Here is a 15,553-nt window from a genome sequence, read left to right as displayed (position 1 = left end):
AAAAAAAAAGTGTAAGTTATGACTCTAGGTTATAGCATTTCAGAAGTGTAAGAAACCTCTTAGTTTATCACAATCAAAGTGTGAGATTAGTGGGAACTATAAGTAATGAAGTCCCTGATTGGGACCTCAAATTTACTACCGTGTTTCCCCAAAAATAAGACCTAGCTGGACAATCAGCTGTAATGCGTCTTTTAGAGCAAAAATTAGTATAAGATCCGGACTTATTTTACTATAATATAAGGCCGGGTCTTGAATAGAATAGAATAGCATAGAATAGCATAGAATAGCATAGAATAGCATAGAATAGCATAGAATAGAATACTGGGTCTTATATAATATGAGACCAGGTCTTATATTAACTTTTGCTCCAAAAGATGCATTAGAGCTGATGGTCCAGCTAAGTCTTATTTTCAGGAAAACACAGTAATGCCTTTTCCTTAGTAGGATCAACAAATCAGTATCAAATACCACTACCGCCCTGTGCTCTTCTGGTCTTATCCTTGGTCACATCCTGTAAAAATGGGGATGAGGTAGAAGATTGAGAGTAAGTTCTGGAATCTAAGTTTCTGAACTTCTCCTTAACTCTATTTCGTAGATTAAAATACAGCAAGTCCATTGTTTAGTTAGTAGTGTTTCAATGTTAATTTCAGTGTCAACAAAGATATTAAGATATTAAAATTAGGAGGTAGCTGGGTGAAGCATATACAGGGATTCTTTGCACTCTTTGCAACTTCTGTATTAATCTAAAATTATCCCAAAATAAAGTGTGTTTTTTTAAACCAAAATCAATACAAAACAAAAATTATAGTGGCAGGCACTAGGTGAACCTTAAGGTATGGAGATAAGTATGTTTCTTATCAGTGCTGTGGAGTTTAAATATTTTAAGACAATGGAAATGAAATCTCAAGCTTTTCTTTGATACTGTGTTCAGGGTTAACAACTCTTTTTGAGGGTAACAGTAAATACAATATCTCACACATGCTTTAGGCTTTAATTGCCACACCATCACCACCCCCTGCCATGCACGTAAACACATGCACACACTCAGACTTCTGACACTTATCTGATATCTCTCAATCAGTTCTGCCACTGAGCAGTTCATGCTTCAGCTCCTTGCTACGAAGGCTGAGGGTACCAGAGAATTTCTGACATCGTGCCCATAGCAATCTTTATCTCCCACTGCTTGGCCTCTTCCAGCCAGCCACCTCCTGCCTTATGACTCACAAGAATCACAGAGCTTTCCCATATCTCACCCTAATGAAGGCCAAGAGGATTAAGTAGGTCTTCAGAATTATGGAAGGAGAGAAAACAAATGTTAATTGTAGAATTTCCTATGCTTGGCATTTATATTAGAAACCTCTTAATCACTGTTGAAGTAATATTCACATTCTAAATACCACGTTTTCCCATGTCTACGTGGATTATGTTTGGATAATTCTTCTATTTTCTCCGATATGATTTGTGATTCCCCCACTCTAAGCAAAAGTGGGCACTGGAAAAGTAAACTTATTGAATAATGGTTTCAACAAGCACAATTACAATGGTAATTTTAAAAGATTACCTCTTTGTAAGCAGTGCAGTATAAGATTATAGATGTTTAATTTAGAAAGTTATGGATCTGCCTCTCAGTTCTAATACTTCCTAATAGACTAGTAGAAGTGAGAAAATCACTCAACTTCTCTGTTGGGACTCCATTACTTAACAAAAAAAAACAAAAAAAAACAAAAAACAGTTATTGTAAGAATTGCATGAAAATAACGTTATATGAAAGCCTAGGAAAATACTTGGTGTTTCCTAAGTTTGGGCTGCTATTGCAAATGTTACTGGTGCTCTAACATGTTCCCTCAATTTGCGTGATTCCCATCCTTAAGACGTGCATTTATGACTGAGGCATTGTCCCAAACTGTGGCAGGCTTCTCTGCTGGCAGGAATGGCACTGGTGGGAAATTAATGCTCCCTAGGAGTGGTAGTCAATCATAGATGACAGATAGTTGTTGCACGTATTCCCCTGCTCTAACAGGGGTGTGTGTTCTCCACTGGTTCCCGAGGTTCCCAATGGTAGTAAGCTCAAATTGCTATAGTGGTAACTTGCTGGATTAGGAATATTTCATTGGTTCCTTCCTCTTCCATGTCCCTGTCTCCACTGTCTCCTAAAGATATTTACTAGAACCAATACTTAAATAAATTACATACACTGAAAGCCTTGTCTCAGGGTCTGTTTCTGGGGAGCCTTAACGAAGACTGCTTCTTTCTCCACTATGTGTGTATACCGTAATAAAAAGACGGCACCTCGCTTGTATAGGCGTGCAGATATACTGCACCACCCGTCCTCCTGGGTCTATAAATCTAGCATGTGAAGTATTATGATATAGTGGTCAAGAACTTGGGCTCTAACAGCACACAGTTCTAGGTTAAAATCCTGACACTTTCATTTTGAACAAGTTATTTAATCTCTCTGAGCCTTAGTTTTCTCATCTTTAAAATGCAGATGATAATTTCTAAATTGTTGTAATGATCAATGAAATAGTGAATTAAAATATGGGTGATAATTGTAGCTGTTCCGTAGAGTTAGTGCAGATAAATGAGATGGAAGGTGTGCCGCCCTAGCAGAACGTCAGGAACACAGGAAGCACGCAGTAAAACGTTAAGCTGTGTGCAACCCAATCACAAGAGAAGCCTACCGTAGGCTCCATTCTTGCTTCTAGCCAGACCCTATTACAACATGGTTCATTCATACTGAATTAAACACGATTTTGAATTACAGGTGTGATTACGCATGTGCTAATCCTCCCTCTTTTTTCTATTCATACAACCACAGCTTTATATACACATATAAATCTGACTTAATAAGCTTACATTCTACTGTATGATTTCTCATACTACTGTAGTATGTTATACAATCAAAGAGATTCACCATGGACTTTGCTTAAATAACTTGTTTCTTTCATTAAACCTAAAATATCTGTTAGTCTACCAAATGCTAATAAAAACAAATGTATCTGTTGTATAAAGCAGGTCACATCTGTAGAAACTGTGCACACACACTTATGCACAGTAAAAGAAAATGTTTTATTATAGGAAATCTAACGAGTAAAATAATAAGAAGCTCCTGTTCAGAGTTCAAACTATGTAATTAAGCAAAATACTGAGCCCCAGATAAGTGTGCAATGGATTGAATTATCATGCTAAATTATAGGCTCTTCTGGGCATGGTCATTAAGAGTCATTCTATCTTTGAAATTGATATTTATTTCACAAATCTACTCTATTTTATTCATCTAATCTATTTTAGTAATGACAGGATTATTTTACATCTTGTTTTTATCAGATGGCAGTATATTCAGTATATTTAGATTCTACTTTATGTTGTGTATGCTTTCTTTTTCATAATGTTTTTTAGAAAAAAATTGAGCAGATGCAGACAGACTGTTCTAGGACATCCCTTCCTTTAGAGATGAGTTCCTCCGGCATGAAAAAGACTGGCTTCCAAATTGGTTAAATTGCTTCTTTTGTACAGCACAGTGACATGTTGTCTTGTTATAGTGGAGCATGTGCTTTCATTTTGGACGAGCTGTTCAGTGAAAAAGTTTTATTTAGTCCACAAGCCAATCCCCAGATTTGTGGGTGTTACCTCCTTTCCACATAACCAGGTTTTCCATCATCATTATTGCTTCTGCTCCATCAGCTTTAACAGAGTTTAGTAGCAACCGTTCTTAAAAACTAGATGTTTCTAAAAATAGAACAGTTGGCTAGACAGAAAAGAGATAACAAAAGTGGGTCTGCTGTTCGTCTGTGTTTGCTCCCTGAATCACTTCTGAGACAGTTTCACACAAAATGGAAATGAACAGACTTTGAGTGAGGATATAATCTAATACTGTCTCATCTGTATGTCCTAACACATACTTTTATCCTATGTTATTAAGGAAATCAAGTTATATGAAAACTTATTTGGTTCAGAAAATTCTTAAATGTTCCACTTTTGTTCCAGTTGAGTTTAACCAAATGTACTGGTTGGGTTTCTTTTCTTTTCTTCTTCTTTTTTTTTTTTTTTTTTTAATATCAAAACTTTGGGTTCCATAAGTAAGAATGCTTCAATTCAAGATCAATAGATAGGTCCAGTTGTTAATTCGTGGTCTAATTGTACAGCCAATTCAGGTGAAAGGAAGCTGTGGCTTTATCATGTTTTTCTTTTCCCTCTATGCATCAACTAAAACAAAAGTAGGTCGTGAAATATTTATTCTCTGGGCAAAATGACACTTGTCAGCTGCTCAGACTTCCCAATAATTAGCAGAAGTGACCAATGTGAAACAAAGGGCCAAGGCCCCTTAATCACTTCTTTGTTGAGCTGACATATGACATCCCTTTCAAAGCACAACTTAGAAGACACATGAGAAACAGCCGACCAGCTGTTAGGAATCCCATGGTTGTTCATACTCGACAATGCTTAGGTCAAATGCCTGTAAGAGTGCTAGTCTGCAGAAATCTCCATCCTGAGCATAACAATATGTTTAGTTATCTCTGCTTCTTGATTTTACCTGTCTTGACTCTTTTCCTACAGTGCGTATAAATACACCAGTTATATTTTTAACATGCACCTTTGATTTGCTTTTGTGATATCTCTTTAATCTTGGATAAGTTGTATTTATTTCTAAATCTTTTTCCATCCAGGATTAAACTATGTTACCAAATCATGCTTTAATCACTTCCTCCATCCCCTCACTTAAATTTCTGGGGGCAGAGCTTCCTACTCTGGGTCTTTGGACCAGGCATTCATGGAAAGGGCTGCAGGAGACTATGAACCACCTGAAAATATATACAGAATCGTGCCTGTGTTTCCACATGTGATTTGTTCCGAGAAAAGTATGTTTTTTTTCTTCAGATTCACAAATGGGTGTATAATTCCCCAAATTTTAAGAACTACTGTCACTTGGATTTTCTCCCTCTCATTTCTGTTACTTAGGAAATGCTAAATTGTATCACATGCCACCCATAGATACTACCAAATACATTTAATCACTATCTCCTTTTTCCATTATAATTCACTGCTGTTCTCATATTTTCTCTTACCTTTCTGAATTTTGTGCTTTCTCTATTCCAATTTAAGTAACAGAAGAAAGAGAGAGAAAAGAGATATTATGCACTAAACCTCAGTAACAGTGGTTGACATTTTCTTCATGTGGCATCTCATTTAATCCCATCGCCACCTTACAAATTAAACAGTTACCCTGTTTCTACAAATGAGAAAAATGAAGCCAAAAGAAGTTAGACGTCCCTACAGCCTATAAGTGGGAGAGCCCAGATTTAAATCTGTGTGAGAATAGAGAGCTTATTCCTTCACGAAACATTTACAGGCAGCATAAATGGTCATAGCTAGTAGCATAGCATCAGCTTTCATAACATTGTAACTTACGTTTCATAATTATTCTCTATCATCCAAAAATAGTCATTATACTTTGCACGTGAATCTAGTAGAAATTTACAAATGCACATGTGTTGCTATATGGCATCAATGTTCTATTATCTCATACGATCATGGGGGGCAGCAACCATTTATACATTCATTAATTCATTCACCTGTTAAAATAACATTTATTAAACACTGCTATTGTCAGGTACTTTGCTAAGTTCTGGAACAGTGGCTCTAAAGTCTATCTTCATGTTAGATTCTTATGGGAAACTTTGAAAAAAAACACATAGCTGGGCTTGGCACCAGAAAGTTTGATTCCGTTCATGGAGGTGGCACTTGAGCAGTGAATTTTTAAAAAGCTTTTCTAGCTGCAACCAGCATTGAAAACCATTGTTCTAGAGCAGTGGGTTTTCCTCATGTGGTCTCCTAGATGTGCAGCATCAGCATCACGTGGGAAACGATTCCAAAGGCACATTCTCAGCCCTTCTTCCCGCCTCCCTGTGCACTGGACCAGGAACTCCAGGGATAGGACCTGGCCTGCTCTGTTTAGCAAGCCCGCTAGACATCTCAGAGGCAAGCTAAATGAAAGGCTGAGAAACACTTCTCTAGGGACACAGAAAGAGTAAGGCACAATACTTGCCACTAAGCCTTTCTCCTCAGTCTTGAGGAAGTCCCACTGGTTCCAAATTTGCATTTTAATTACCTAGCACAGTTCTGTAATCTATAACTTTAGTTAGTAATGACAGCATTATTACTACTTAAGAAGTGTAATGACTTTTCATCTCTTCTTGGGCAGCTATTAAACTAAGTTTTTATAAGAAATTAGTGGTCAGTGAATAACACGTCTGAACGAGTCTTATGAACCCCATAGGTTAAGCTGAACTGTCAGTGTTTTGTAAACACACACACAGAGAGAGGAAGGGTGAGAGTATTTTGAAATATAAAATCTTAAAAGGCGATCTTAAAATCTTAAAATCCAATAAAGGATTTTAAAGTGGTATTTGTGTTATGTTTCCATTCTATTATTATTATTATACTTACTATTTTCCATCTTTATTAATACAACTGTTTTACAGATTTATGACAATATAATTGATGTGCAATAAACTGCACACATTTAAATCATTTAATTTGACAAGTTTTGACACATAGTATATACATCAGTGTCATAAAATTGTTGGGGGGGAGGCATCCATTTCCATTACAGGTACCTCTTAGATGTGCAATTTTCCCTCTCCACCCCCAAATGTCAGAAAGAGGTTGCAGAGAAGTCTTCCTTTGGGAGGTAACATGAGCTAAGACTTGTAAGACAACCAGAAATCAGCCCAAGTGAACAGAATGAGGAAAGGTTGTACGGGATAGAAATAAAGCCCGCCTCACCTGTCTGAAGCCTAGGTTCTTATGGTTATTGATATTTATCATTACGTAGGGTTTAAAAATATGTATTTGATCCCTTTTGTTTCCTAAAATTCCAATTAAGAAATGAGCTTTACCACTAGTGAAATATACAACACAGTTCCTAAGAGTAGCAATGCTAATTTCAGTCTCTTTCTACTTCCTTCTTTCTTCTGAGCAAATATGTACATGCCTTAAATGTTCATTTATCATTACCCCCACGTGCTAATACTGGGAGTATACTTTTGGGGCTTAAATTCTCCTTCTTTCTTCCATTGCAGGTTGGCTCCATGAGTTGGGAAAGAGGCTGGAGTCTCCATACTATGGCAACAATACCTTGGGGGGCCCGTCCATCCGAAGTGCCTATATTGCAGCGCTGTACTTCACCCTCAGCAGCCTCACCAGCGTGGGGTTCGGGAATGTCTCTGCTAATACAGACGCAGAAAAGATCTTCTCCATCTGCACCATGCTGATTGGTGGTAAGGGAAATTCTCCTTGTACACCAACAGAAGGAACAAGTGTCTGCCAAACTGTTGCTCTGTCCTAAAGCACAATAGAGATATAGTGGTTTCCACTGGAGGAGTTGAAAAGCACTATTTAGGAGCTCAGTGACAAAGACTGTAATGTACATGTAGATTAGCAATGCATGTTTGTGAGGTCAAAGGATTCCATTTTTAGGACAGGTGAAGAAGTAACCATTTACCTGACGGTTGATTTTGAAAGGGCAGGCACTTTGTTTTCTCAACAGGCTGTCTGCCCCTAATGTTAGTGAATTACAAGAGTCTGAATTGTGGGTATATGTTTGAAACTACATTTTCTAGTCCCAAACAGATCAGTCTTGTCAAATTTTATGAATATTAATATAGTAAGTTAAGGATATTTGAGCGATCACTTAGTTAAAAATAAAAACAAAAATGAAAAGCACTAATACAATATTAATAAACAGTTAACATTTATGAATTGTTTTTATGCTCCATTGTGCTAAATGCTTCAATAACAATACTCTAAGTAATTCTTAGGGCAAATCTAATGGTTCAGCACTATTATTATGCCATTTATCAAATGGACAAGTTATTATACCATTGCCTCTGAGTTCCAAAAGTACCTTCTGTATTCTGCTATGTATGCTGGGGTTTGGACTCTGCAAACATTCTTCTTTGCCCCTGGCTTCGGTTAATTCTGCCAAAGGGGTGTCAGAGGGAGATTGAAAAGCAAGAGGAAGGGAGAAGGAACTGCCTGATTCTGATGCGTCATGTATCTTCAGTGGCAGGACACCTCAAACAGCAGGAAATGCTTCCAGCCTTCAACCTCTTCAGGCACTCCCGGTGTCACTGGGCCTTCTCAGACATCTCTGCAAGCCCCCACTTCCAAGGTCAGAGCCCAGAGCCAGTGGCTCCTCTCAGCTTTTTCTCTGGGCTTCTGTCTTCTGATAACCCCACCTCTTCCCTTTGTTTACCCAGCTCCAAGGATGGAAGCTCCTTGCTGCATTTATTATAGCCCTGTTACCTCTATACTCTCTTTTTGCTCATTCAGCCCTCTAATACCAGGGAAACCAACTCTCTATAGTCAATTCCACCTGTTGAAATATTTAGTGTAATTCTCTTTTCTGAAACCCCCAACTGATACAGGATTGATACTATAATATAATACTATTATCCACATTTTTTAGATGACATCTAAAGCTTGGAGAAATAAAGTAATTTTCCCAAAGCTTTATACCCTGTAAGTAAAAAAGGCAAGGTATGAACCTGTATAAATATTTACTTCTATCTTTAAATACATAAATAGAAACTTACTGAAATATGAGACTGCGGTCATGGAGTAGTATGAAGGTCATGGATGTCTGCCTGGATCAAGTAAGCATCCTTCTTAGACCAGAGTTGTATTAGTATTTGCCACTGCACACTATTCCCCCCAAAGCCTGTTACTATATGGTATTCTTTTAATGGCTTTAATCCCAAATACTGCTTAGAGTTTTGAACTTTGTAATAGGGGTTGGTTCCTACCAGGTGCCTCGCACAAGAGATGTGAAATGAGGATGTGGGGCTTTAAGCAATGAGTCATCCAGGCTATAGTGAAAAGCATAAAGCTGAACCTTCCCTCAAGGAGCTTGTGATCCAGTTTGGAAGACAGAGGCTGAAATGTGTGAAAAGAGTTTTAACAAGACCAGGCAGTAAATGCTAAGTGCCAAATCAGCGAGGAAATTCAGAAGCAGTGAGGAAGGAGGGCTAAGGACTGGGGGAATTTCTTGGAAAGGCAGTGCTTGTGGCAGAGTTGCTGAAGTAGCATGCTGGGACTGCAGCCATTGTAACAGGCTCTTTGCTGATGTAGAGCAGTAACAGCCTCGGGAGTAGAGAACAGGAACTCTCATTTTCTAAAGCACTGCAATGTGCCAGACCCTGGGGTGGCTGTTTTATATCCAGTATTATGACTTATATAATTGTCGCTCTCTTTGATGGCCTAGAGAAATGACAAGCATTTTTCAAATAAACACAGTCTCTACTTATTTTATATTTGCCCATGTGTCTTCTACTCCTAATGCAAATCTTGGGAAATGCTCAAGGCTTAACCTACTAATTTGACATTAGAAGAATCTGTTAGATAATTGAGCTTATTCTCTAACGATCCACCTACTATACTGTGAGTGGTCTTGAATCAGAAATTGTTAAGGGATAAATTATTCCCTGCTGTTCACTGTAAGTAGAAGCTATGCTGGTCACGAGGCCAAAAGATACGGGGAATAATTAGATAATGTCACTTTGTCACTTATTAAATGTATATTGAGCAAATTATCCTGGTACAAAACCAGTGCTCATTTGAAGTAGCAGTGAAGCATTTAAGTGACTTGAGCAGCACTTAGGAAACTGTTGGTTCTGAATGCCAAATGGTATCTAAGAAACTTGAATTTATTAATTAAAGCTTCCCAAATTTGTGTTTGTGGGAAGTAACTCTGTATTATTGTGGCAATTGCCTAGGGTAGGAGAAATGATACCTTCACTTTATATTTACTAATTAACTAATTACTTGCTTAACTTTGAGAACGAGTCATAGGAGCTCACAGTATTAAATACTTTGTTCATTTAATTGTCAGACACTATGCGATAGAGGTTATTAACACACCAATTTAGATATAAGGCAGCAGAGGTGTAGTGAGTTTAAATGCCAGGATTCAGTAAAAACTAGTAAACTTATTGAAAAATATCCATTTCATTCTATACTGTAAATGTATTTTATTCACTTAATTTCTATAAATATGCACAAATAGTTTTGTTTTTTTTAATTAAGCGTTTATACCATGGACTGAAATCTCATTAGGAATTCCCACACAAGGCTGATAGAATTGCTAATGACAGGGATGCAATATTTACTACCATGTTTCCCCGAAAATAGGACTGGGTCTTACATTAAGTTTTGCTCCAAAAGACGCATTAGGGCTTATGTTCAGGGGATGTCATCCTGAAAAATCATGCTAGGGCTTCTATTCCGGTTAGGTCTTATTTTCGGGGAAACATGGTACAAAACAGTAGCAATATTAAATATTGCAGGTGATGGCCAAAACCCCAGGTTTAACTGCCTGGGGCAGAGGCACTGATAGGCTGTGTGAGGAGGAAGAAGCAAGGGGAAACTTCCATATAAACATTATAAAGTGTGCAAACCACTGATTTATAGGAAGAATATTTTAAATTATCGAACAGAGATTAAGCAAAAATAACGAGAAAAAAAATCCATTCGTAGACAAATCTATGTGACTTTGAGAACACCCAAAACAAAGAAGTAATCCTAAAAGTGCACACAGCTATTAGAATTAACAAGTGTATTTAGTGAGGCTGATGGATAGAAGGTCAATATGTAAAACTCAGTTGTATTTCTAGATGCTAGTAGTAACAAACAATTAGAAAATAAAATATTAAGAAATATTATAAAAACATAAAATATGTAGAAGCAAATATTTTTAAATGTGTAATACTAATACATAGAAAAACTACAAAACACTAGTGAGAAAATTTATAAATGGTTTAAGATAATGGGAAGATATGCAATGTTGATGGTTTTAAGACTCGATATTATAAAGATACCAGTTGTATCTGAATTAATCTAAAGAGTCAATGCAGTGCCAATAAAAATCCCAGTAGATGGGTGTTTGTGTGTGTGTATGTGTGTGCGTGCACGTGTGTGTGTTTGCACAGGCTGTTCCTAAAAATTAGAAATGCAGAGCCAAAACTAGTCAAAGCAATCATAAAGAAGAACAAAATTGGAAGATTTGTGTCACAGATATCAAGATGTATTATAAAGTTACAGTAATTAACAAAGTAAGGTGTTGTCTCAAACATAGACAAATAGGGCAAAGGCAAGATAGTGTAGAAACAGCCCATACACATATGATCACTTTATTTATGACATAGGTGAAACTGTAGTGTAAACGGGAAATGATGATACTCTCAATAAATGTTACTGGGTCAAATGCACATTAGATTCTTAAAACTGTACATTAAAATGAGTTCCAGATGGATTTTGATCTAAATGTGAAAGAGAAAACAATAAAGCTTCTAAAAGGTAACATAAGAGAATATTTTTAATGACCTTGGATTTGAAAACGTTTTCTTAAACATGATACAGAAAGCCCTGATCATGAAAGAAAGATTGATAAATTGAACTTCTGTTTATCAAAACATTATTAAGAGTGTTAAGAGACAAGCCATTGGGTAGGAGAAGAGATTTGCAAACATCTGACAAAGGACTCTTATTTCTTATCTATTATGCGGGCTGGGGGTAGGGGGTGCCAAAAAAATGTATACAAGTGGACACTTTGGTCAACGTTGTTCAGGCAGTAGTTTGCCATAATCAGAAGTGTCTGGACGCTGATGGCAACCACTTTGAGCACCTCGTATAATTGCAGAAGTCAAACGTGACTTGTATTCATCGTTTGTTATCAGTATATATTGAGTATTACAATTTTAATACAATTTTCCTTTCTTAAAATGTATACACATTTTTTGGCACCCTGTGTATATAAAGAACTTTTACAAATCAATAAAAAAAGATCAGACAACCCCAAAATGCATAAAAACTTTTTTAAAAAGAACTTTAAACATAGACTTCCATACCCAAATAGACAGTAACCATATAAAAAGATGCTTTACAATATTCATAAGGCACATGCAAATTAAGATCAAAATTAGATAGCATTTACATTCACCAGAATGGTCTACTTGAAAACACTGACACCCCTAAGTGTTTGAGAGGATATGGAACATCTTGACTTCTCCTATACTGCCGATGGGAGTATCAATAGCATAACTGTTTTGTCAGTATCTACCAAATCTGAACATACCTGTACTCTGACTCAACAATTCCACTTCTGAGTGTATATCCAAAGGAAATGCGTACACAAATACATCAAAAGACATATACATAGATGCCCATAGAAGCATTATTGTACGAATCTCAAACTGGAAATGCCCATTAATAGGAGAACAAATAAGTAAACTGTGGAATAATTACTCAATAGAGTCCTATACAGTAATGAGAATAAATGAACTATTATGTCTGCAACCACATGGATGAATCTTACAAACTCAATGCTGAACAGAGAAGCCAGACACAAAAAAAGTATATTGTATGATTTGCTTTAGAGAAAGTTCAAAAGGAGACAAAGTTTATTGGTTGCAATATAATTCATAACTGTGGTTACCTTTCATGAGGATGCTGGTTAGTGGACGTGAAGGGGACACAAGGGAGGTGGGAGGTGGGAGGGTGATTCCATAGGTCTGTTTACTTTGAGAAATCTCAGTGAGCTATACTTTTAGTATTTTTCCAATTTTATCAATGTGTATCCTTGATATTAATTATACCTTGTAAATTTATAACAGATGGGCTAAGAATATAACTATCAAGTACTAAAGGAGAAGGGGGGTAGCAGTAAACTGAATTTTTACCCTTCCTGTCAGGTTGTTTTTAGATGTTGTCCAAACATGACAAGTCAAGCAATAGAAGTAAAACCATATCATCTAAAATATTGGTTATAATCATAATAAGACCTAAAATACATAATTTTAAATGATTGCTTTGGGGGTGGGAAGAGGATGAAGGGATGGGTTTGAGGCTGAACTGTCCATCATAAATTTTCTAAGCTACAAAATAAAGAGGCAACCAACCGAATGGGAGAAGATTTTTGCAAATAACGCCTCCAATAAGGGGCTAATATCCAAAATATATAAGGAACTCATACAACTCAACAACAAAAAAATAAGCAATCCAATTAAAAAATGGGTGGAGGACCTGAACAGACATTTCTCCAAAGCGGACATACAGATGGCCAATAGACATATGAAAAGATACTCAAATTCACTAGTAATTAGGGAAATGAAAATCAAATTCACAATGGCATATCACCTCATACCTGTTAGAATGGCTGTCATCAACAAGACAAATAGTAACAAGTGTTGGAGAGGCTGTGGAGAAAAAGGAACCCTCATACACTGTTGGTGGGAATGCAGACTGGTGCAGCCACTATGGAAGGCATTGTGGAGGTTCCTCAAAAAATTAAGAATAGAATTACCATATGACCCAGCAATCCCTCTACTGGATATCTACCCAAAAAATCTGAAAACATTTACTGTAAAGATATATGTGCTCCAATGTTCATTGCACCGTTATTTACGGTGGCCAAGACATGGAAGCAATCAAAGTGTCCTTCAATAGATGATTGGATAAAGAAGATGTGGTGTATATACACATTGGAATACTATTCCGCCATAAGAAACGATGAAATAGTGCCATTTGAGACAACATGGATAGATCTTGAGATTATTATGCTAAGCGAAATAAATCAGACAGAAAAAGCCGATTTCACTGATATGTGGTATATAAAACTGAAAACAACAAAGGAACAAGACAAACAAAGAAATAAAAACTGATAGACATAGACAATTGTGTAGTGGTTAACAGAGAGTAAGGGGGGAGGGAGGTAGTAAATGAGGGTAAATGGGATCATATTTGTGGTGATGAAAGGAGAACTGACTCTGGGTGGTGAATACACAATGTGATATACAGACAATGTATTACAGAATTGTGCATTTGAAACCCATGTAACTTTACTAACCATTGTCACCCCAATAAACTTTAATTAAAATAAAGAGAAATGTCAGCCTTTAATGAAAAAAAAATTTTCTAAACTATTGCTTATGATTATAAAACTTCTTAAAGAAATTATCAAATTACTGGAAGTTCATTTCCAGTTCATAAATATTTATGGCATACTTAAATTATGTTAGGCACTGGGATAGATGCTGGGACAACAAAGATGCCTAAGACTTGATACTTCCCTTCTAGAAGTTCACAGTTTAGTAATGGAAATAGATACTTAGGCAGACAATGTTCTTTTTCCCTTTTAATTTTTCCTTTTATAATGCACACTTTCTAAAGACCTGAAAATACACACAAAAAATAAAATTATGTATAATCTCATCACTAAAAGACAGTCTTTTTAGTCTTTTTATACATATGTACAGCTATTTTCTGAAATATTTATATCAACTACACGTCATTTTTGCCATAAAACAAAATATATTGAGACATTTTCCAAAGTCTTTAAAAGTTCTTCTATCATACTTAGTGATAACTGCCTAATAGTCACCTAATCAGTTAGCCCCAATTGATGGGACCATCACCTCAGCCTCCGAGGTTAGATAAAGCTTCCTAGTGAAGAGGACTCATCACTGAGGACAAGTCCAGTTTAAATGAGGCATTGTTGCCATGAAAAAGGTAGAGTGAAACTGTTAACAGTCAAGGTTTTCCTTAGATCCTCTCATCCTATATACACTGTCTTGACATAATTTTATTGGACCCATATGGGCTATGATGTTCACAAATTCAGGCTGTTTTTAAGATATCTTTACACTGCCATTTGAATTCATCATTTAGCAAATTGTTCTCACTCTCTGTTTTCTCTGCCATCTGCCATCCGTAACCCAGTATACTTGTAGAAAGGAGTGGAAAATTCCAGGGCAATGAGTAGGTGGGAGAAAAAAAGGAGGGCAGCTAAGATTACGCACAACCTGAGCTCTGGTCTCCTTTTATAACAGAAGAAAAGAGCATGTAGACTCTGTAGAGTCCCTATGTAGACTCTGAAGACACTGCAAAGTATTTAGCTAAAGAAATCAGCAACAAGGGCCATACATAGTTTGCCAACTCCTGATCAAACCTATAGTACATGTAGTATGTTTTAATCATGTCCTTTATAACTGTCCTCTTACCCCAATCCAATTCAGGTTTCTGCACTGCGTTTAATTGTCATGTCTCTTTAGTTTCTTTAATCTGGAAAATCAGGTCCTTCGAGATTCCTTGACTTCCATGACCTGGATACTTTTCAAGATTGCAAACTAGTTATTTTGGATAAGGTCCTTCAATTTGAGTCTGTCTGATGTTTTCTCATAATTAAATCCAAGTTGTGCATTTCTGCCAGGATACCACAAAACTGATGTGATGTCTTTTCCAGTGCATAACATCAGAAACACAAGATAATATCTGCTTGTTTCTTTATTGGTGATGTTGACTTGGACCACTGGTCTGCCAGGCTTTTCCCACTGCAAAGTTACCTTTCTCTACCTCAGTAAAGACTTTGTAAAGAGGAAAAAAAGAAATCAGCAATGATGCTATACCTCAGGAGAGCCATAGTGCCCCAAACCCAGAGAGGTGGGGAAAGACGGTGGGATGGAGAAGAAGGGAAGAGAAGTAAAGAAAAGGGGGAAAG

General features: G+C 36.7%; 1 protein-coding gene across 1 annotated transcript in view; it reads left to right on the top strand.

Moving 5' to 3' along the window:
* Positions 1 to 15,553, top strand: part of KCNH8 (potassium voltage-gated channel subfamily H member 8) — a 323,786-nt gene that overhangs the window by 233,812 nt on the left and 74,421 nt on the right. Inside the window, exon 8 of the mRNA XM_019726038.3 lies at positions 7,083 to 7,280. Coding sequence (XP_019581597.2) covers positions 7,083 to 7,280 — 198 coding nt within the window. The remainder of the gene's footprint in view (positions 1 to 7,082; positions 7,281 to 15,553) is intronic.

Source organism: Rhinolophus sinicus, chromosome 5 (genome assembly GCF_057876585.1).
Source record: "Rhinolophus sinicus isolate RSI-liver-muscle chromosome 5, RSI-T2T, whole genome shotgun sequence".
Classification (NCBI taxonomy): domain Eukaryota; kingdom Metazoa; phylum Chordata; class Mammalia; order Chiroptera; family Rhinolophidae; genus Rhinolophus; species Rhinolophus sinicus.
This window is presented reverse-complemented; position numbering and strand designations above follow the sequence as displayed.